The 23,735-nt window shown below is 40.7% G+C and overlaps 1 protein-coding gene across 3 annotated transcripts in view; it reads right to left on the bottom strand.

The window, feature by feature from the left end:
- Positions 1–23,735, bottom strand: part of LRP5 (LDL receptor related protein 5) — a 129,161-nt gene that overhangs the window by 69,336 nt on the left and 36,090 nt on the right. For all 3 annotated transcript variants that reach the window (XM_052694914.1, XM_052694916.1, XM_052694917.1), the window contains exons 3-5: positions 11,196–11,393; positions 6,050–6,246; positions 3,968–4,099 (exon numbers count right to left, since the gene is read on the bottom strand). In XM_052694914.1, the coding sequence (XP_052550874.1) occupies positions 3,968–4,099; positions 6,050–6,246; positions 11,196–11,393 (527 nt within the window). The remainder of the gene's footprint in view (positions 1–3,967; positions 4,100–6,049; positions 6,247–11,195; positions 11,394–23,735) is intronic.

The raw sequence follows: 23,735 nt of genomic DNA, 5'->3' as shown, positions 1-23,735 counted from the left end.
TAGAAATCAAGAAAGCCACTTGGTGTAAGAATTAGTTCTGTTTTGAAATATGACATTTCAGAGTTCAGTTATTCCTGGAAATTACACGGTAATTAGAATTATTACTGAATAAATTACTCTCCACAGGCAGTTCCTTCAGACTAGAGCTGTTGGACTCTAACAGGTCCTATCACTCAAAGATCTGAAAGCAGTATGTTACTTTTTGGTTCACAGGGCCTGTCACTGATATTGCTGCCATTTCATGAGCTGCTTTTACCAACTCAGGTTACAGAACCTCCTTAGAGTTGCACTGAAGTTGCAAGATTCCCAGCACCCTGGGAGCTGCACTGATTACAATCTCTTTGTTTTGAGTATCTCAGGCCATAAATACAAACAGAATCCTTGTCCTCCCTTCCAGCAAAGGGTGGTCCAATACAACTTCATAAATAATTTCAAAGATCTTGGCTTGAAAGCTTACTGTAAAAATCACAGAATCATTGAATATGCCAAGTTGGGAGGGACCGGAAGGATCATTGAGTCAAACTCCTGACTCCACAAAGGATCACCTAAAAATTAAACCACATGTTTGAGCAATGCCCAAACACTCCTTGAACTGCAGCAGCTCAAGGCTGTGTCTACAGTCCTGGGCAGCCTGTTCCATACTCACCAGCTCTGGAGAAGAACCTTTCCCTAACTAACGCTTAACTTGACCTACACAGCTCCATCAGGCCCTGTCGCTGTCACACAGAGCAGAGCTCAGCGCTGCCCTCCGCTCCCTCTGAGGAGCTGCCGCTGTGAGGCCTCCCCTCAGCTCCTCTGCTCTGGGCTGAACAAGCCAGGCACCTCAGGCTGCTCCTCACACACCTTGCCCTCCAAATCCTTCACTGTCTTTATAGCCCTGCTCTCTAGTAGCTTTTCATTGCCTTCTGATTTTGTGGCACCCAAAACGGTGCTCAGTTTGGGAGGTGAGGCCGCACAGCGCAAAGCAGAGCAAGAATTCTTACTGAGTGCTCACAGGACTGCTAATGGAGCAATTCTGCTGACATAATTAATAGTTAGGGAATTGAAACCTTCCTATCCAACTCTGCAACAGCTAGTAAAGCACCTAGTCTACACCTTCAGCAATCAAATACACCGATCAACAAAGCTTATCACTAAACAGACGAGAAAAAGCTTGCTAATATATTTATCAAATGTTGCACACATCTTCTGCTAGCAAATATAGCTCTGGGTGTGGACAGAGAGAACTCCATGGATGAAAACTTCAGATAACAGGTGCTTTGTTTTCATGTTAGCCTGCTGATTACGGCTTCTTTCCCATAGAAATATAAAACCTGTCCTCACACTGCAGAGAGCTCTACGTAGGCGGTTCTCCAGGAACCTTGCAAGTACCAGGTCAGGTTATCAGTGAGCAAAGAAAACTTCACACACCAACAGAGCAAAACAGAGCAACATTGTATCTGAATGGAAGTAACAAAACATCTGATACCTGCACCAAGCAAGTACACATTCTCAGAAAGGGTCTTGTGCACGATGCTAGCTGTCATCTGTCCATATATTTCATGTTATTCGTGATGTATATCTACCGCACAGCTTTTTTTCCCTTTACACAGAGAGAAAGCCCTTTAGCACCAGAGAGAAAACAGTATGAACCCTTACAGAAAGCCAAAAATAAAGAATAACGAATTATTCACTTAACACAGATACAGTAATTATTGCTTCAGTAAATCAATATTTATACACTCAGAAAAAGGCTAAAGATCCACTTCTGAAGTTTCAATGCATAAAGACGACACAACCAACAGCAAACAAAATAATGGCATAGCCAGTCCTTGAATTCATGTTTTCTTAATTACTTGGGTAAATTACCATTCAGTACTGTTACTCTGCAACAATCTACAACTCTATCTGAATGTTCTGCCTGTGCACACTCTTCAGCATCCAAGTTAGCTGAAATTGCTTAAGAGTCCCAGCCTCGAGGCTTATCTGCACAGGAATACTTTCTGACAGAACTATACAGTAACATTGTATAGTTATATTTGTACCAGTAAACTCCCAACAGGGACAGAGATTTTGAGAACAAAATGTTTTTTCCTCTTACAGAGGAATTCATGGTACTGTTTTTGCAATTCACTTCAAAGTCTAATGCCAAGGAAGCCCATATGCCTAACTGACTTAGCACTTTAAGTAACAGGCAGCAAGACAGAGAGGTGGTCAACACTGTAGCATCTGTAGTTCTTGACACAACTTTACCACAAAGGACTCGTGCACAGAACAAGAAGTCAGTTCCCTGCAACCAAGGAGTTAATTTTAATTAATAAGAGTGGAAAGAGAAGCACATGGATGCTGGCATAAGGCAGACAGGACAACAAAAGATGTGGAGCTTGGGAAAGAAATAATCCATAAAACTGAACCAAAAGGCCACATTCTTATGCAAAACCAGATTTCCTGTTCCCATCCCACTTTTTTGCCCTCCTTTGACAGAACACCCTTGACAGATTGTCTGGCTTAACAATGGAAAGGTGAAAGCACAGTATAAGCAGTCACTCCTGCTTGTGCTATCCGCCAAAATGCCAAAAGCAGGCTGACCTTCATTCCCACTGCCAGAAACATAAGGTCAATATGAACGTCTAAAAAGGTTGTCCTGCGTATTCAGCAATGTTTTTTAAAGGCTGTGAAAGGGAAACTTTCCAAAGCTAGAAGAAGGAAAGAGAAAGGTCTTTCAAAGCAGCTGCAAGAACTACCTTATAAGCCTTTCAATTGGATCAGGATGAGCTAATAAAGCTGGCCCTTAAGCCCTGGAGATTCAGCGTTCAAATTCTGCTTCAAGTTCACAAATGAAAGGAGACTATTATGTTTGTTCTAGTACTTATAGGAATTGAGCCACATCAGAAAATAACTACACACTTTGACTCGCCTCGTGAAAACACTCAGCAGAGACAGGCAATGGAAGGTCCTTCAGTCTGTCTGCAGAACCTTGTCTGGTAGCATCCCTATGACTACATGTGTTAGTCTCGTGTTTTGCTATAATGAATTTTTATAAGCAGCTTCCTGAACAATAATAAAGTCAAGTGGTATTCTTGGAGGTCTTGACTCACACAATTTATTGACATGAGTATGCATCCGGTTATATACTTCATTTAAAGCATGCAGTCCAACTATTATTCTTTGAATGGCTTTTTTTTCTGGTAATAGAAGATTCCTCATCTATGTTTCAGTGACTGGAAACCGGCACCTGAAGAGTTATTTTTTCTACTTCTATTATCTCATTTAGTTTTATAAGAAGCTTTGTACAAAGCCTTGGTTGACTTTAACAAATTAATATAATGTCCAAAAATACAATACCTCATATCTCATCACTCATCTATCTTCATCTTCATTAGATGACTATTAGTCATCTTCAGCACCAGAAAAGTGACATTTTTCAGTTTAAAACTTAATTTTTCATTTTTCTGCTCAGATTTTTTCTATATGAAAGTAATGGGAGCAGGGACAACATATGAGTTTTTCCCTGAAATAGTATATGGGCACCCAGACTGAGCCTCAACTGCTTTTGGCAGGTCTTAAGCACACTGGGCTTTGATATGCAACAGGAGGGCAACAGCACAGCCATGCACCAGTAGCTACAGGTCACTGAACAAGAGGGAGCAAACCTCTGCCCGTGGCCCTCTGCTCAAATGGAAAGAGGTCCTACAGTAACTTTCCTCTAATAAATTGCTTCTGCAACGGTCTCCACATGCTACTCCATTTCTACAGAGAACTGGCAACACAAAATACAGCCAAAAAGCACAAAACTTGGCGAAATTTTGGTAACTTGATAGGATATATGATTGCAAAATTTCTGCAATAAGGACAACATCTCTGCAATTTCAGGAGAACACTGAAATTTCAGTATGTCAGCCAGTTCTATTCAATTTACTTTTTCAGTTCTTAAGCAGTAAACCCAAACCAAGTCAATACCTTTACTGTAGAAAAGTCAAGCTCTTACCTGATTTGCACGTCCTGCCATCATCTTCTAGCTGCACACCAGTGGGACAGGCACAGCTGTAGAAGGGGTCTCTTGGTGATAGCAGGCACAGATGGGAGCAACCACCATTGTTTTCTTCACATGGAGTGTGAACTTCAAGAAACCAACCAAACAATCAATCAGGTTTATTTTCCTTTTTCTAGAACATCTAAAGCTCTTTTTTTTTTCCCCCCCCCCTCTGAGGAATAAATCATAGATCCCAAATGACTGGCACAAGGTTGGTGCTAAATGACAAAGGAGCCACAAAATAAAGCATTTGATTCCCCACCTCCCCAGCAACTTATTTCTGGGAGTATCTAATTTGACATGTATACAAAGCCAACTTTTTAAGAGCTGACAGCTCAGCACATTCTCACTGTACTGTTCTTCCAATGTTTTTGAAGTTGAACACAGTTACGACCTCTGAACACTACTTATTTCACCACTGCTGGGTCTGCTAAGCAGCATGGAAATAGAAACTGGGGTCTGGAACAGCCTGTGCATTGCAGTACTGCTGCACGTTGGAAATATTTTTTTTTCCCAGCTGCAGAGTTTTTACAAGACATATCTCTGGATCATCAGGAAATGCATGGAGGGAACGTGTCAAGTCCCTTGAACACTTCAACATTAGAAAAAGCACAAATACTGAAAAGATTACAAATATCCACTCTTTCCTCTCCGCACCCCAGTAATTTTGAGAACATAAAAATTAAAAGTAAACTTAAAAGATGAGGGGAGTGGGGGGGGGAGGGGGATGCAACTGCACCCTCATCCACCTCATTTACTAGAACAAAATACAGCTGCAAGATACAGAGCAGTAATCACAAATAACCACAGAGAACACCGTCACATTTAAAAAGACACTGCAAGCTATGCAAGAACTCTCAAATATCATAGTTTGAGTAAGCTTAACTACTTCACCATAAAAATACAAAAGTTCCAGTTAATTTGACTTGTGTTACTTCCACTGATAGTCACAGAGAGATGGAAAGGAAGACATCTAAGCCTGATCTTAAAGAAGTCAATGGCATTTAAGCTATTTTCAGCAGATCATATTTTTGCCATCTTTTCATTGTTACTGACCCAGAAATACTGTGACCTACGATTGGGACATTTCCTGAGCTAAAAGCAGTGGCAAGAATTCAGCATAGACAAATTCTTATCTGGAGCTTTGAGATAAGCCAGGATGCTGTGCATATTTGACAACCTCCATGAAAACTTGCACATGTTCCATCACCAAACTGATTTCCGAATTCCTTTTGCTTACTTTCAAGCCTGTTTGCTAATATCCTATAAACTTTGCTGCGGAAGCTGACTTTAGATTTGGCATAGTTGAACTACACAATCCAAATAAATAAGAATATCTCCACTACGCAAGAGATGATTCTTCCCAGAGCTACGGAATTATATACATTCCCACACTACTGTTTTTAATCTCATTTTCACTATTCTGCTTAAAAAAAAGTCTAGGTCAATTCCCATATGAAATCACACAATAAAAGATACAGATAGCCTCTTTACATTTTCCCTTCTCTACACCTTGCCTCCTTTGAAAGATCATCAAACAAAGAAAAAGAGGCACAAACATTTCTTATGAAAGCTGAATACCTTCCATAGTGAAACACCAAAACTATTTGTTGCATACTGAAGATAAGCAATATTGAGTGCGGCCTGCAAAAATTACCGTTGTAAGTACAAGATGAACTTCACATATTTTATTATAATTGTACTTACAAAAAAATGTAGTTACGTGCTTTTTTTTTTTTCTTTCATGTGTCTTTAAAATCACAGTATTTTAGAAGTTCTAAGGCAAGTCTTTAAAGATATGAAGTACTGCACTGGATTTGGAATTTTACTACCCACTGGGATGATGAATAAGCTCTTACCTACTCAGGCTAGAATTTTCAAAGAAAGGTAAAGGATTGAGTAATTATGGTTTCACAACTAATTCTCTGAAACGTTCCCAAAACAGTAAAACTTCACACTACACCTTTTTCTGATTAATGCTGTTCTGACAAACAAAAAACAGCTATGCAAAAGGCTTCAAGGAAAAGTAAAACGTACAGTAGGGCTGCCGGTCTGGGCTTAAGACCTGGATGTCCATGGGTGAATAAAGAGCTGATAATATTTCTCTCCTCTTCTCTCCCGTCCGTTTGTTACAGGCATGAATGGAACGTGTCTGCCAGTCTGTCCAATACAAAGTGTCCCCAGACAGTGTCAACGCAAATGGATGAGTAAGACTTCCTTCAACAACCTTTTGCCTAGATGAAAGAAAGGGCAAGGATTAGTTTGCGTTGCTTTCACCAGACACCCTTACGGGGGGGAAAAAAAAACATGACTTTTTAAGAATTAATATAGAAATTGTCATCTTTTATCAAAAATCACTGAGCCAGGAGAATCATCTGGTGACGAAAGTGACAACTATACTGGAGCATAAAACAACCTTTTACATTAATCCAGAAGGAACTTAGCCCAAGCAAACACGCATCTCACATTTATTTGCATATCTTTATAAACTATTTTGCTTATACCCTCCTGTACTGCACATTAAAAACACTCATGATTGTACTATGAATTCCTTTTCCTATGTTTTTCAGTCTTTATAACTCGAAAATTAGTTTTCTTCACACATCAATTTGAAAATGCTTTGAAATAAACCTCAGTTATCAGCAGCTACAGCAGGCCAAACTCAACAATTAACTTCTAAGGTTGTGAATAAAAAACACCTGGTTTTAGCAACCATAAAGTCACTTTACATCAGCATGCCCCCACAGAACATAACGACAAGCACCTTCCAAATGAACAGCAAAAATGTAGGAACGACAACTTAGACTTTGCCCCTTCACAGCGATAAGAAAACAAATATACCAGGTTTCATAGCAACGCAGTATCTGGTTCAGCTACACACTGACCTCTGAAAGGCCACACCAGAGTCCCTGAACAGGGCTGCGTGAACATCCATGTAAAACCGCCTTTGGGAGGAAACACAGGTCTTCAGTGTGCTCCTCCCACTAAAACTTCTTTCTTTTTTTTCTCCCCCCTTTTCTTTTCCCCCCTTCCCTGTCCTTGTTTGCAATATATGACATCTTTACCCAGGACTTTTATGTTTGCAATCATCGACTGCAGCCAATTCTTTCTCAGAGCAGGAAAATGAAGGAATGACTTGAGGGCCATTTGTCTGCCTCACAAAGCCCTGCACAATACAAGCTGACAAAACACAGGCCGTCCATCACAAAATCCAGGCTTTTCAGAGCCATATTCTTTGAGCGTTCCCCCTAAGATAGCAGTCAACAGTTTGTCTCCTGTCAGTAATGCTTTGTTTAAGACTAAATACTTGTGATGAATATAAATCAAAAAACACTTCAGACATTTTCAGATGGCATTCAGCTGCACTCCCTTTCTTCTGTGTATGCATATATTCTCACATTTGCTGCGAGTGGAACCAAAAGCCACAGAACATATGAAAACTCCGATGCGTTTTCTGAACTCACGAGATCCCCAAATTCATACACACTGCAATTAATTTATGTAGCTTAGATCCAAGAGTTTTGGAGATGCTCAGTAAAAGCATATTTGACAATTCTGCAATCAAAATAATATGAACTCGGTTTTCACAAAAAAAATTATGCATTTTATGTGTGCATAAAAAGGCATTCACATCGCCTTATAAACCAGGCTTCTTAAGCAGCAAAGCAGCTTTCCAATAGATCAGCACACAACTTTGAGAAGCCTTTAACTCCCAGTATCATCCTGAAGGAAAGCAAGGAGCACATTTTTCTTATACCTGTATTCCAATCTGCATTTGAATTATTTGTATAGATGAGGTTAATAACAATAAGGACTTGGGAGGGAAGGTTCATTTTCTTTTTTAATCAGCATAGTTACCATTTGCAGTTTATGAAGGTGAAATAACAAGTACTCCCAAAATTCTTCAAATACATTGAGGACATCAATCTTGCACACATAGGACAGATCTAAAACAGACTGGTATATGCAAGCATTTTCACATACTCAATATGGAAAAAGAAAGTTATTCTTTCTGTTCCAGACAGAATACTAAAACTGCTCTGAAATTTCTGTCCTTCAACTTATCACTACTTTCACCATTAAAAACACCACAGAACAAACAGAATTACTGATTTTCCTCTCCACACTTTGCTACTGCTTTTAAAAAACAAACAAACAACAGTAACAGCAGTACTTGTATTCTAGTATCGTAGCAGCTGTTTTCCACCATATATTGTCCCTATTTCCATTATTCTTAGATATCAAATCTCCCCCTCTCCTGTAATTACATTCCAGCTGACATGCTTGGAAACTGAATCTTGCCAATATGACAGGCAGATTGCTCTGGTAACATTAATTCACCACGCAGAGTGCAAGTTTTCTTCTCATTTGAGTTCTGAAGTACTAAAACTGCATTAAGACTTTTATTGATAGCTCTGTTTGAAACTCATTTGGCTGTGTGTTTAAGAAACAGAAGCAACTTCCCTCTCACAAATCCATCTGCACGTGAAGAAGGTCAATTTTGTTTGACTGGTTCAAAATTCATGATAACCTTGGAATTATTATTGAAGTCTACTTTGCCAGCAGGACCTAAGAGTTTCAGCTTCATATATTTCTTTTTCCATATTCATTGGTGGAAGGGATAAAAGTAAATTATACAAAGCAAATGAAATAAACAGAGGAAAAAAAAAAAAGAGAGAAAAGTTAGGAGTAATATTCACTGGATTTATTCACATGCATAATATTTTCAGGAAGTTTTGTCATATAGCTACACTACTAAGCAGGTTGAACAACACCTGCAGTCCACATGCAGTGAGAAAGACACAAGGAATTTCACAGAACACATGCTGCACGGGAATACCCTGACATCCAGCATGACATCAGCTCTCCAGCAGCTGACTGTAACACATGTAAAAAAGCATACAACAGTGAGGTAACTTTTCTAATGCAAAATAGAGCATGCATTATTTTTCTTCCTAAAGTACAATTTCCTTCCTAGCAAAATATACTGCATGGGGGGTAGACATGTACCAATCTGTCACAAAGGCCAATGGCTGAGATAAACATACTCTTCTTCAGGTGGTCTCTCCCTACCTAAATATGAGCAAAACACATTTTACTTATGCATTAGAACTCCAAGTTTCTACACAAACATGCAAGTAAAGTTTATTACATTTTAACGTGCAGGAGAACTGTGGAATCAGACTGGAAAACGTACGCTCTGTCACCCATCCTTAAACAAGAGGGACAAATTCACATTGTATTGTATGAAAATCTCTTAGATTTAGAATTATGAGACAACTTTCTATGAACCTGCACAAAGGCTTTGAGCTCCCACTCCCTTCTGTAATGGCCTCTTCCCTTGTCTATGCTTCTGACAGTCACTTAGTACTTGTCACTCACCACAATGCCACCATTATCTAGCTGTACAGAGTGCTCTCAATAGAACTTGAGTGTTTTATAAAGGATGTCAATATCGTTATGCCTCTTTTATGAGTGTGAAAATCAGGCATGGAATGCAACTGCAAAAAACTGAAAAATATCAGTGGAAAATACAGTGTTATCTGCTAGGGGAGGGGCATACAATATAGACAGGAGTGTACGAAAACCCCAAATTTCTATTGATACTGAAAGCATTACAGAAATTTTTAGATGTTTTGAAATAGAGTTCATGTTCGCTACACAAAGATCACTGCTATCTCCAGTTTGCCTCAGGGTGCTGCTGACACACTGGGATAGCAACCTTCTGACAAGTCACAAGTCAACACAGCACTGTACGATAACAATGTTCCTCTCTTGCCCCAAGGTAGGCTTCTTTAGATGGATAACAAAAATCTCAGCGTCCAAAGTTGTGTTTCCAGATAATATTCAATTATTTACATCATTAAATATCACTTCACTCTAGAAATACAGTGCCATTCTTTTAAAAAGCAGCAAACTATACAAGCAGGACATCCACACTATGAGTTTCCTACCATGTAACCTGAGTGCACACTTAAGCCTCTCCTAAACATAAAAGTCTAGGATCCAAACAGTCGGGTAGTCTGCATTTAAGAACCAATCATTCTGGTCGCTCTGCCTGACCAGACCAAACATAAATCTATTAATCACATAGGAATCAATTGCAGTTTGGTATACCACTGACAATTCAACAGGCTATGTGAGGACCAAAGCTGGACCACAATGCAGAGACCTGCCTCCTCAGTGGGAGGTTTCATTGGCAAATGGCAGATGCCCGTCAGAACCAATGTAACCTGTCTACTGAACACTGCACTGCTTAAGGTACAAACTTGAACATCCAAGTCTGGCCTATCTGTAGGCTGATCTATGTCATTCTTTAATAGTTAAAATCAACAGAGACACCTGGACAGCAGCCTGCACACTTGCATACTGCGCTTTCTATCAAGCCTTAGAAAAATCTTGCTCACTCACAGTCCGAAATAAGATGAATTTGGGTACTTGTAAGCATGCCACAAAGTACATCTTTGGACAGGGCCAAGGACAGGTGTCTCAACATATACCTCCTGTTGAAAAAAAAAGCAGAGTAAAATACCAAAAAATTCCCATAGCACTAGTCGAATGCTATATTTCCTGGGGCCAAGGATGAGCATCTCCTATTGTTCTGAAGATAAGCACGAACCTTAAAAAAATGCTGTGCAGGAGGGTCATAAACAATCTATAGTAAAACAACAATACAAATATCCTTTAAGACAGTTTTATAGCATGTGAGCATTCTGTTTCTACAGAGCTACCAACAAGTGAGTTTACATTTGTAAACGCTATAATGTGATAGAAAACACAGCAATGACAGCAGGGTAGCAGAGTCACAGGCTGCAACAAGTGAGGACAAGCCCAAGTGCAACAGCTATGGATGCAGAAACAAAGGAAAAAAGCTGCTCACCTTCAGAAGGCCTCAGGTAGGCAGGGATCTTCAGCAAGACTGCCAACCCTTAAATGAAATCTGGGAAGGGGTGGGTCCTGGCTTCACCCCTTCTGGTCACTCAGGTACACTGCATATACCTGAGCTCCCCTGTATTGACCCTTCCTTCCTACCAGGTGCTCAATCACTACTTTAGGCCCTGACTTGCATTTAAACAACAAGGTTTAAGCATTATTCTAGATTACTGAAAAAAGTCTTGGTTCAGAACTAATACAGAGGGTGAGAAAATAATTCACACCATATTATTCACTAAAGGAAACTTACCTAAAGGAGCCATCCAGATTTGCTCTATGAATGAAACTCAATTTTGCATCAGCCCAGTAAAGTTTCTGCTCATCAAGATCTATTGTGAGTCCATTTGGCCAATAGATATCTGAATCAACAATTATTTTCCGCGTGCTGCTGTCCATTCCTGCCCGTTCTATTCTGGGCGTTTCGCCCCAGTCAGTCCAATACATGTATCTAAAAAAGAAAGCAGAGATGCACAAAAATAAATCACAACGTATATTCATTAGCTTCAGCAACAGAAAAGATAGAAGCTCTTTGTAATGTTCTGAAGCATCTTTGATTTTGTTTCTTTCGTTTTCCACCATACACTGGTGGAAATACACAAATACATACTTCCCCAAGAACATCAACATACAGCAATTCAAATTATATTGAAATGAGATTTGCACCCCAGAGGGTGCAAAAAGAGTCCTTCAAGAGAGCACATCACAAGTATTGTTTCTGCATAATGTATTCCCTTTAGCCACCAATGCTGGGCAGCCCCTGCTTGTCACAAGCATTTACAACAGAGCACTGTCCTTGCTTGCCTAGTTATTGCAAGTTAATATCCTCAATCCCATTCAGAAACAACAGTTACCCAACCAATTTCCAAAACTGCCACGGGTAAATTTCCTTTTGGAAACTGGTGTACAAAAAGAATAAAGTGCCTCAAAGTTCATTTCTGTTCAACAGCAAATCGTAAATCCATACAAATTTAGAATTACATTAAATTAAGACTGCAGATGTTTTCCCTCTTCCATCAATGCCCCCACTTTTACTGTCACTTCACTTACAGGCAATTCAAGTAGCCTGAATAGAGACATCAAAAGCATTTATCAACCAGAAAGGACTAGATTAAAATATAGTGAACTCTGCAAGGTCTGGGTGCTTTCCCAATGCAGCTATTTCAGACATTCTATGTCAGCAAGCCCTCGACCTGAGTGAGCACTCAAACAAAATCAGTTAGATGTCTACGCTGAACTCACCAGCGCTCCAGGTTCTTCTGCAGTGACAGAAAGGCATCAGCTCAGAGTTTGTACTGAGCTACATTTCAGCTAAGTCCAGAAACTACAGTGAAGTGGTACCTCTCCAGCCTTGCAAAGCCCATGCTTACAGGTTTTGTAATCTGGTTTGGCTCACATCCCCTGAAGAAGACAGCAAGGGCTATACAGCCAAGCTACGAACCACAAAGGTCAAACAGCTCGCTTTCTGAGCATGCACACAGGCTGGGAAGGCCTCACGGTTTCTTTTATAAAAGAATACTGCTTAGTTTGAAGAAAGAAGCAGGGACAGCCATGGAAACTGTAGCAGCTCTGTAGCCCCTCCACAGGCAGCTGGGGCCATCCTCTCAGCAAAGCAACAGCAGTCACAACAGCTATTCTCAGGGCATATCCCTCAGAACTCAAGCTTAGAATACGCTGATGTCAGTGTAGGTGCTGCACCCTGCTCCAGCCACAACTCCAGTTTTAGCACTGTCGTACCACACAAGATCCTTCTGTCCTATGCCACATTAATTTAAACCATTCTGATCATAGTTGCATAAATCACAGTTGGCCTGTTTATCCCACTGGAAAGTGGAATACAGACAGAGAGAAAGGGCTCACTTGTAACACAATGCACATATATTTGAGTGTGGGAGGGTAAAACAAGGAATTTACCAAATAAAACCTCCATACACACGAGGCCTCAGGCTTCTGATTGATGAATTGAGACAGCTCACCTGAGGATGGCTGCCGGGTATTTCTGTCCCCAAATGCCATCCTCAAAACATCTCTCTCTTCCAGCAGCCAGGACAGGCCAACTGCTCACAAAGAAGCAGAAGCAGGAGCTGAGCTGCCACAGAGCACAGACCGACGTATGAATGTAAATTGCCACTCATTTTGGTTTTCCTTAACAGGTCAGGCTGTAATTTGTGGCAGTTCAAACTGTGTGGTGAGGCAGCTATTGACAAACAATTAGAGAAAGGGCAGATACTAAAGCAGTCATCTATACAGCCAGCTGGAGAACCAGACCGAGAAATTCATCCAGCCAAATACTCATTAGTAAGTCAGGTCATGTTTCAGTGAAATCAGTTCTCAGATTTGGCGCAGCTACAGTAGCTTCAAGTATGCAAAGGACATCTCGACACATCTCCAGAAGAACAGAAATGAACAAAAAGGGCCAGACAGAAATGGGCTCCAGTACAGCTGTCTTAGCATCAACCTCCTAGGAAAAAAACAATCCACGTTTCCTAAACTGAAATTTTCTCTTAGAATTTCAAACCATAAAGTAGAATTTTCTTTCTCCTCCGCAACAGCCTTGTAGCACCATTGAGTTCACTGGAATGTCTTCAGCAGATTCTAGACATAAATTATTAAAACAAACAAATGCAAGCTCAGTACAGGAACCATCTTACTCCAGTGATATCTTCCAGATCCATTCAAAACCATTAACAGGTTGCTCGGTGAACTTCTGTTACTCTCCTTGCTCTGGTTGCTTAACAGTATGCAGTTCTTTCTTAGAAAATGAAGGATCTGTTCAGAGCAGTCCAAAATCCGGATGCTGAAGAAAATCCCAGTCATCCAAAGGTGACTCTGGGCTATATAAATATTTATGTATATATATACACACACACACACACACTGCTCTGAAAGTAATGCCTCCTATTTAGTGTCTGTTACAGTTTTTGTGGAAATAAGAGCACAATAACACTATCTGATAGAGAAAATTCTCTGGTACAAAATACCAGATTTTTGAAGATAGACGGTGGGTGTGGTAGGACAGTCCAGCCAAGACAGTCAACATACTCATGGTCTTCAAACTGGTATGGGGCCTGGTGCTTTCATGTTGCAAGAGAAAAGTCTCCTGTTCTGGCCTGACTCTGGAGCCTTTAGCTTAGCCAGTTTCACAACATAGTGGTCAGAGTTGCTGGTTTGTTCAGGTTCCAGGAAATCCAGAAGGATCCCCCTTTTGTACTCCAGATGACCGAACACATTACTCTGCTGCTGAGGGCTGCGTCTTGAACTTTTTCTTCAATCGAAACTGCACAAGTTGGCACTCTATGGACCACTGCTTTGACTCACAGTGGTGAAATCACATTTTGTGAATAATCATTATGGTGAGTAATGATGCAATCCAGGAAACTATCTTTGGCCTTATATTGGTTCAACAGGTCCCGACAAACTTGCATTGGTGTTCTTTCTGTTCCAATGTTGCCACCATCATTTACTATGCACTGGAGCTGATATTCAGCTCGTTAAACGGCTCCTTGGTTGCTATCTCATGATTCACACAGATGAGCTGATTGAGACACTCTCCATTTTATGGTGTGACAGCTGTGCACGGCCATCCAGGACGCACTTTGTCTTTCATGTCAGTGTCGCCACTGCTGAAATGCACCACTCAACACTGTGCTCAACTCCACTGTTTGGTCTAAATAAATGTTCAGCAAAGCATTAATGAACATTAAGGGTGCCACTTTTTCTCACATGGATGAATTCAACGCCATATCTTTGCTTCATTCACACCATCATGTCTGACACCATTTTGTCAGACTGCCCCTCTACTACCATCTGTCACACAGCAACAAAATGTAATGGAATACTGGCAGGAAGGTTCAGCCTCTACTGAATATCCAATATCCACCTCTGATGTAGCGGGTTAACATCATAAAATAGCAGGCATTACTTTTGGAGCAGTCCTCATAATTTGGTTATGACAGTATCACATTTATTCATATACTTTAATGTGCAAATGCAGACCAAACAGGATCTTATAAGAAAACTAGAAATCCTATGATAGTTATTTAAAAGCAAAATGAAAGAGACAAAACTAGCTAAGTCCCATTAAATAACAAGGATGAAAAAAAACCTAAATTACCAACCAGCAAAATCCTTATCCTCAATTTCTGTTATAAAAGAAAACAAATGCCTGCAGCTTGCCTTGAAGCTTAATGCAATCAGATGATGAGAAATAATAAAGTCTGTAGGCCAAAGGGCCCTCATGGCTTTTCTAATGTATCAAAAGAGCTCCAGTTCCAAACTATCTCCCCTCTGCCCCTCAAAACTATTGCCCTATTTCACAGATGATGCCTTCTCACGGGGCACATCCTTGGCTACACAGACTGCTGGACAATATCAACACACTTGCCTTCACACATAATTTGCCACAGAAGAGATATATCCCTACTTTTTAGCTAATTAACAGGTAATGAGCTCAATCGTTGAAAGTTCTAAAACAATACAACATAATGAAAGTAGCAGAAGTTCTAAGAAAGGCTAGCAGCATGAAGATACACTTGGACAAAATGTAGACCTGTCTTTACACAGGCAGCATACTCCCAAAGCACTCCTCTCCCATCTTGACTTCAACACAGAAGAGATCATTATTACCCTGTCATCACCTCATCCTGATTGTAGGATGTCCTTGCAATCTCATAAGTACTATAAAGCTGATCTTCCTAGAGAACTTTTCAAGATATATTAAGTCTCCGTGGTCATCAAGCACCTACTGATCGATGGTTTCATGCACCTCCCATGTTCTCAAGTGCCCCTTGGTTCATCTCGTGAGTAGAACAGCAAAAAGCAATTCCTGACTTCAGCTATAGATTCCTGCCCTTTTCCAATAGGTTCCCCACTCTTTTGGCAAGCAGCAGTTGCTGAACTGCCAGGAATTCCATCAAGTCAACACCATTCTGGGGATCACTTAACACATCAGGACTAAACTAGAAGTTACGACATCATTATAAGAGATGAGCTGCTCCTGCAGAAAGGGATGGGAATCCCTAGTCTATGCAAGTCTATTTAAAATCCCACTGCTGCCAGATCAAGCAGTTCCTTCCCTGGTTACTATCCTTGCTTCTGACATTAGCACCTTATAAGGAGGAATTCTTAGTATTAATTCTTATAATTATTCTTCTAATTCTTTCAAAGCTCATTATGAAACTTCCCTAGAGAGAGCACCACTACTTTCCACCAGCCAAGACATGCCTTGGACCCTACAACTAGCTAGCACAGTCCTTTTCAGCCCTCCTCCCCCACCATAGCACCATCTAAGCTTGTTTTGACTTTTTTTGGTCACTGCAAAGCACAACACAGCATTCGAACTACGAGGCATTAATGAGGCCATAAAATGACACGTTTTGAATGAATGCTGTACCGGATTTTCAAGAAGGCACAGTGTCAAACTGCCTTTTTTATCCTCCTCTATTTTGCAACAATGACAAAGGCAGTTCAGACCAAATTAAGTACGTGCAGTCTCTGGATGAGACATGCACACTGAGAGTCAGCTGAAGACAGGTATTTTCTGGACAAGTTATAAATCCTGGGAAGAAGTCCAGCTATTATGGAAAGAATGACATGAGTTAAGCTAGAGAGGCACCGCAAATTCAACTGGAAGAGTAAGATAAAAGCTAGTTTGCCAGAGTCAGAACATTAAGACATGTCAGCAAAGGGCTGGGAAACAAGTTCCCCAGTCTTCAGGCATCCTAAGGAAGCAACATGCTCAAAAATGTAGTCAAGCAGCGTGGAAAAACAACCAACGCAGAGAGGCTTAATACTACCACTACTGCAGTCATGTGAACAACAGTGCCAAGGGAAAGAGGTAGGAGGAAGAAGAGACAGCAAGAGTAGCATGAATCTCACACCAGACGCAGCTAAAAGTATGTAACAATTCAATAGGAAACAGTTTTAAATTAGAAAATTAATAATCAGGATCTGTTTTTAGTATAAATGTACATACATACATAGATACATACATATGCTCATTCATAGTTCAAACAGCACAGGATACAAATTTCAGGGTACGGAAAAGAAAACAAACCCACTTTCTTAATCCTGATGCGATCAGGTGGCAGCCTGGCTTCAAACCTATATTTGAAATAGCTCAGGGATCAAGAACACCAGAGCCTACACAAACTACTGAAATCTGCTTGTTTCAGCTGGGTAAACTGGAGCAAGATCCATGCGGAAAAGGCAGTAGAGAAATTAAGTATTTTAGAGTGCCCATTAGCAACAGTTACATCTCACACTTTGCATCTTCAAAATGCCATTAGGACAGAACAAAATCATGCAAACATCAGATAGCTCTGATGACCCTGGGAAGGGACAGGGCACAGGATGTACAGAAGAACAAGACAAGAAACTCAGTGTGGCTTCTCAAAGGAAAGTCAGGCTTCACTGTCACAGGCCACGCAGTACTGCAGTTGTTCACTGGATATGTTAGAACCACAGAATGGCCTGGGTTGGAAGGGACCTCAAGGACCATGAATCTCCAAGCACCTGACACAAGCAGGGCCACCAACCTCCCCATTTAATACTAGACCAACAGGCTGCCCAGAGCCCCATCCAATCCGGCCTTGAACACCTCCAGGGATGGGGCATCCACAGCCTCTCTGGGCAGCCTGTTCCAGCACCTCACCATTCTCATAGTAAAGAACTTTCCCCTGACATCCAACCTAAATCTTCCCTCCCTCAACTTAAAACCATTTCCCCTTATCCTGCTGTTATCTACCCTTTCAAAGAGTTGATTCCCCTCCTGTTTGTAGGCTCCCTTTAAGTACTGAAAGGCTGCAATGAGGTCACCCCACAGCCTTCTTTTCTCCAGGCTGAACAAGCCCAGCTCCCTCAGCCTGTCTTCGTAGGGGAGATGATTCAGGCCTTTGATCATCTTTGTGACTCTCCTCTGGACCCTCTCCAACAGCTCTGTCTTTCTTGTACTGGGGGCTCTACACTTGGATGCAGTACTCCAGATGGGGCCTCACAAGAGCAGAGTAGAGAGGGACAATCACTTCCCTGTCCCTGCTGGCGACCCCTCTTTTGATGGAGCCCAGGATCCCACTTGCTTTCCGAGCTGCAAGGGCACATTGCTGGCTCGTGTTAAGGTTTTCATCCATCAAGACCCCCAGGTCCTTCTCTGCAGGGCTGCTCTCAAGGACCACTCCTTCCAGTCTGTATAGGACTGTAAAGGATGCCTGGGATTCCTCCGGCCCAAGTGCAAAACCTTGCACTTTGCTGTGTTGAACCTCATCAGGTACACCTGGGCCCACCTTTCAAACCTGTTGAGGTCCCTCTGAATGGCATCCCTCCCTTCCACCGTGACGGAAGAAATATGAATTATTATATTAATATATTTCTTAGGAAGAAATATGAATTAACCTGACAGTAAGAGGGTTTAAATTTGTTAAACTAATTCAGGAGCTGGGAGTGCTAAGCGATGCATTATTTCTGCTTAAAAAATGCACCCAATAGTCTACATTTCTTCTGGACCTTAGCAGAAACCAAGCCCTTCAAAGAAGTTCTAGACACCATTGTTTCATGGACATGATGGTATCTGGACAATATTCTTGTTTTTCAAATACGTATACTTTTTTCTTTTTTTTTTGGCTGGCACATTAACAAACTCCCCTGTTTTCATTTCTCTATTAAAAAAAAAAATGAATAAAAAAAAAGAAATTAGCCCAGAAAAGGTTTCAGAAACATTCACTAGGCTACGTAGAAGATGTCAGTCTGGCACTGTCCATGCTATTAAAAAGCTCTCTGTTCTGAATGCCTGTTGAAAACAGACATGCAGAGTAATACTGGAGAGCCATACACACGCACCTGAGTAGTTCTGGGTGTTTTTCAGTTGGGCCGTTCGAAGGCTGGACAGCAAAGGGAGTCGATGGGTTAAGAGCAGGTTACACAGTTTTAAACACCCCTGGGGTGTGGGCGCATCATAACAGCTGTAAGGAGCAAAGAGGACCAAAACCACTAGCTTGTATCGTTGTGCACATTAGACTGACTGTACTTTCAGGGATACGATTTGGCATCCTACGAGTTTAGTATCTCACCTGGGTTGCAACAGGTCCATACAAGCATAACAACACTGAGGCTATTAAAGCAAACAAAAACATCAATTCCTAAAGAGATAATATAAAATGCCATGGTGAGCAAAAATCACTGCTATGCAACCAACAATTCAATATTCCTAAAAATAAAAACCAAACATACTTGAGAAGCACAGAACAAAAAAAGCAACCCTGGGACAAATTCCCTGGGTTTCTTTATTCACTTATTGAGGGAAGCTTAAGTGTCATTTATTTCTTAACCCTTACTAGGTTTTATCCTTTGACACCACGTTTTCAAGCCAAAAAGTGCAGGGTTGGCGGAGAAGAAATCAATATCCAACAATAACTTCGCAACAGTTCCGCCAATTCTGACCCTAAGCTGAACACCAAAGAAACTAGCAGGAACCAAGCAAAGCAAAAGCCAAAGCATCATCAGTGAGAAGACAAATACATCCTTCCTTTTGTACACACAACCACTAAAAGACTATCAAATCCATAATTCAGTAGCCAAAAGTGCTAGAATAAATACAGCCATAAAATCCAATTATTTCTCTATTAGTAACAGAACAGTAACTGCAAGCTACACTACAGAGCTTTCTAGTAAGACAATTAAACAAATGCACTTTAACTGCAGTCAGCAAGTCACTGGATTTTGGCACATACTTAATTACCGCAATGAATTGGGCTTAAATGGTGTTTCAGTAACAACAGAAGAATGAGACTGAAAGCCACCTTGCAAAATAAACAGATTATAAAGCTGGTGAACTGCACCCCAGTGGCCTTAATTTTAAAATTCCAGGTGCAAGAGCAAAAACAGGATGAAGACCATATTTCCCTTCAGCTTTAAAGCCGCAGGTCATTTCTTATTTCCTGGTACTTGGTCATCATTTTGGAAAAGATTAGAAATCATGGCCATGCCCTCAACAAGCAGCCAATCGGCGATCTGAAGCTATCATGGCCATAATAAAAAGAAGTCACACGGGCTGAACATTTTTTCCACCTTCCCAAAGGCAGTATGGTTGCCAAATCTTATATAACCTGCTTACACAAAAGGGGCCAGTGGTACAGATGATGTAAATCAGTTCAGACTTCTCCAATTTCAAAGTTTCCAAACTTACACAAGCCCAGGGCAAAAAACAGGAGTTCACAGGAAATTGCTATGAAGTTTAGAATCCGGCACATTTCAAACTTACTTCCCCCATCCTACTGCTTAAGCTACGAAAACTGTAGAGCTAAATGAAACAGTGCCAATCATTTACAGAAGGAAAAAGAAGGACTGCCTTGCATAGTAAATAACTTGCAAGCTACTTACTCAAGTTACCTCTTTTTTTCTCCCCAAGCAACATGCTTTGCCATCTCGATGATCTTCACAAGAAAGCATTTTAAAATTTTATTTAAAAGCTGTATTAAAGATTAAAAGATGTTCCTACTTCAACCCACGAATATGCAGGCAACAATCACAACTAATCACACCATTTATAGATAAATATACACACACGCTCACACAAATATATACATACTATCTAGCTTAGAATGAAGACAAAACATAGCAGCCTATCAATTGATTGGTGCTCCAATATCATCGCAATGAGCTGCCTGCAAGGAAGAGCACATCATTCCATATGCTTACCTATACAAAAAGGAGTAAGGCATCATCGTCGTTTCTCAAACACAAGCAAGCATTTATTCAATGTGGCTTCAACAGCCTACTAAGAAGTCAGGTTACAAGACACTACAATGTCAAGGAATGCTTGGGGAGATGGTGCAAGTAATTTAGAACCCCCAATAAGACTTCCAAGTACGTTGCACTGGAGGAAGGCAGCAGTAGGGAGATGCATACAGCACTGCTTGGGGTTTAAGGAAGAGAATTTGTAACTTAGAATGCAAAATTACTGCAAGTCACTCTGATATTTACAGGAGAAAGAAACTGCGCTTGCAAAATTTCCTAGGAAAAAGAGAGGCGGAAGGGAACTGGAGGGAAAGCCCTTTTCCCCTATGAAAGAATGCTTGCATACGTTTTGGCATACATTCATATGTCAAAATTCTACAGAAAATAGTAAAACTACTATCAGCCAAAACAAGCCCTTATAGCTACTTCTCATGGTCAGCAGAAAACACAAGGAAGGTACAGGGAACGAGGTAATACATTTTCTTTCCAAACATTTCTGAGAAGAGAAGACATATATATGTACTGACTTCATGGAGGGCAGAGGTCGAACAGATGTCCTGAACACAAGTAACCCAACTGCACAAAGAAAACGTTGGTTGCTCTCCTACCCACAGACACTGTACCTAAGTACCCCTATATGCTTGACTCAAACTAATACATTTTGTTTATTTCAGTATATTGATTGATGCCTCGACTCAACATTTGGGAAAACTCAAATGACAGCCAATGATTTGTTCAACTGCATGCTTGCAATTTCAAACACAATGAAACACGTGTAACCCTGTTTAAGTCGACATTCAACACATTCCATGATTCCCTGCAGATTTAAAAACTGCTTCCATCGAGACTTCTGATCAAACTTCAGCTTCTCCCATCTCTTTGGCCTCAGAGCCAAAGCAAGACCACATTCCCAATCACTTCAAAATACACACCAACATATACTGACACTGAGACAACTGAAGCCAGCCTCCTGCTGCATTCTATCAGCATTCTTCTGTTCCCTTAACAAACGGTGTAGAAGTTAAAAGGGTAAGAATACCATTATTTCCAAACTACCTAAGAAGGTATCCAAGGTATCCAATGCATCCAAGACAAAGAAATCTCACTGCCCGGGCTCAGCTCTTCTTTTCAGGATGTGAAGAATCACAGAACTTGTAATGATGAGTGCTAATCAGGGAGAGAGCTCAGTGGGCTTATTAAGAAAGTCTACACATCTCCACCTCTTCCCCACAGAATCTCAGCTGCAAAGGAGGAAAAAAACTATTTTACTCTGCCAGGCAGCTCTGTTCCTTTGCACAAATAATGCAAATGATCTTTGAACCACTTACATCCTTCAGTCGTAACTATGAGCAGAAGAAGGGAAATATAAATAAAATAAAAGGACAAAACACTTATGGAGAGGCTGTCACTATCGAGAGCATCCATCTGAAAATTAGAGTGAATGAACAATTTCCTCAAGAACCTCGAGTTTCTCGTGCATGAGACTATCTGCAGATATTTGGTGCACATAACATACGAACAGCTTTCCTGCTCCCAGAAAATGCAGCCACACCAAGGGACTGGACACAGCTTATAATCAGTGTTATGGTTGAGTACTTCTCTCCTATTACAGGAAAACAACTGTGCTACTTGGATAGGCAGGAACAGACAATCTGGATCACCATCCGTGGTTCCAGCCACGTGGACGGTTCCAGCCACCAGGTAATATTCAAGTGGTAAGTGCACACCAGATGAGTAAGTCATAATCTTCTGTATTTATTGCAAAAAGGGACTGTTTTGCATATGTATCTGTAGCTTGCACACACGGTGGCAGTAGGGGGGGTTCTCCATTTGTGCATACATGGAAGGGGGAATGGTAGCAAAGACCCTTTCTCCAACTGACTTGGAGATCCCCTTATCACATTGCTCATACAGGCATCTCTTGCAATGGGTGGTAGAACTGTTCTGCATCCTCTTTGGCAAGCACTTTTGGGTTCCCTAATTCCAGCTGCAAACTACACACGCAAATTATGTTCCTTCTTCATCACTAAGAAACGCACCAGCAGTTGAGACACTGAAACAGTTCTGGAGATTTTCCACAGGACGTTCTAGATTGCAAACTAAGCACACTATTTCCTTCCTTCTTTGCCACTAAGCAATGCATCTATGGTTGAAATACTGAAACATGCTTAAGGGATTTTCCACAGGACTTTAACATTAGATTTTCACCAGCACTGTGAAGAGTAGAGATCCAAAGATGGTATAAAATAGCCTCACTGCTTGTCCTATAAGAAAGAAGTTCTAAGAATGCTCTCAGTGATTGTTTGGAGGTAGGTGCTGGATGAATGGCATCTCCACTTTAAATTACACTCTAATTAGTACTGCTGCCTCATTTGAAATTATTTTGGTGTAATATCACCTATTCCAAGTAAGAAGAGCTTTAACAGAGGCACCAATGCTGCATTATATTTTCTTCTCATCTACTAAGCTTTCCCCCAGTTCTCCAGAAGAAAATGCTAATGGTCAAAATTACGCCTATGGAAATTCTTCCAGACTGCAAGCAAATACCTAGCAACTTTAAGACTGTATCAATCAGTTTAAGAATCCTAGTTTAACTTTCATTAGATTTCACGATCTGGAAAAAAAAGACAAGCTAACTCAAGCGCTCCGATCTGTTCTCTTCTGGTTTAGCCCTAATTCTCACTCTTCTGTCAGTTGCAATAACTGCATTAGCTATCTGATTACACAAGCCTATTAACAAAATGACAAATGAGAATGTATTAGCAGTTCTCCTTCCTTCTATCACCCACTTTCCTACCCCAGAAAATACCTGTAAACAAGGAACAATTGTTTCTAGGAGAGTTCAAGCTCAGAGTCTGCTGTGCCTAAATCAAATGTCATGACCACTACTTGATGGATGCACTTATAAAAGACTTCAGAACTACAACATGAAATTAGTTGTAAAATCAATTTAAATTCAAATTTGTTATTCCTCAAATGTACGTCACGCATGACTTGTTACTTTTTTACTGTATTAATCTAATGGGCACAGTTATTTGGGTAAAGCTGCCCTTAATTTAATATG

This window comes from Tympanuchus pallidicinctus, unplaced genomic scaffold, assembly GCF_026119805.1.
Source record: "Tympanuchus pallidicinctus isolate F22 unplaced genomic scaffold, pur_lepc_1.0 scaffold3, whole genome shotgun sequence".
NCBI classification, from domain to species: domain Eukaryota; kingdom Metazoa; phylum Chordata; class Aves; order Galliformes; family Phasianidae; genus Tympanuchus; species Tympanuchus pallidicinctus.
The sequence above is the reverse complement of the archived record's forward strand: the minus strand, read 5'-3'. Positions and strand labels throughout refer to the sequence as shown.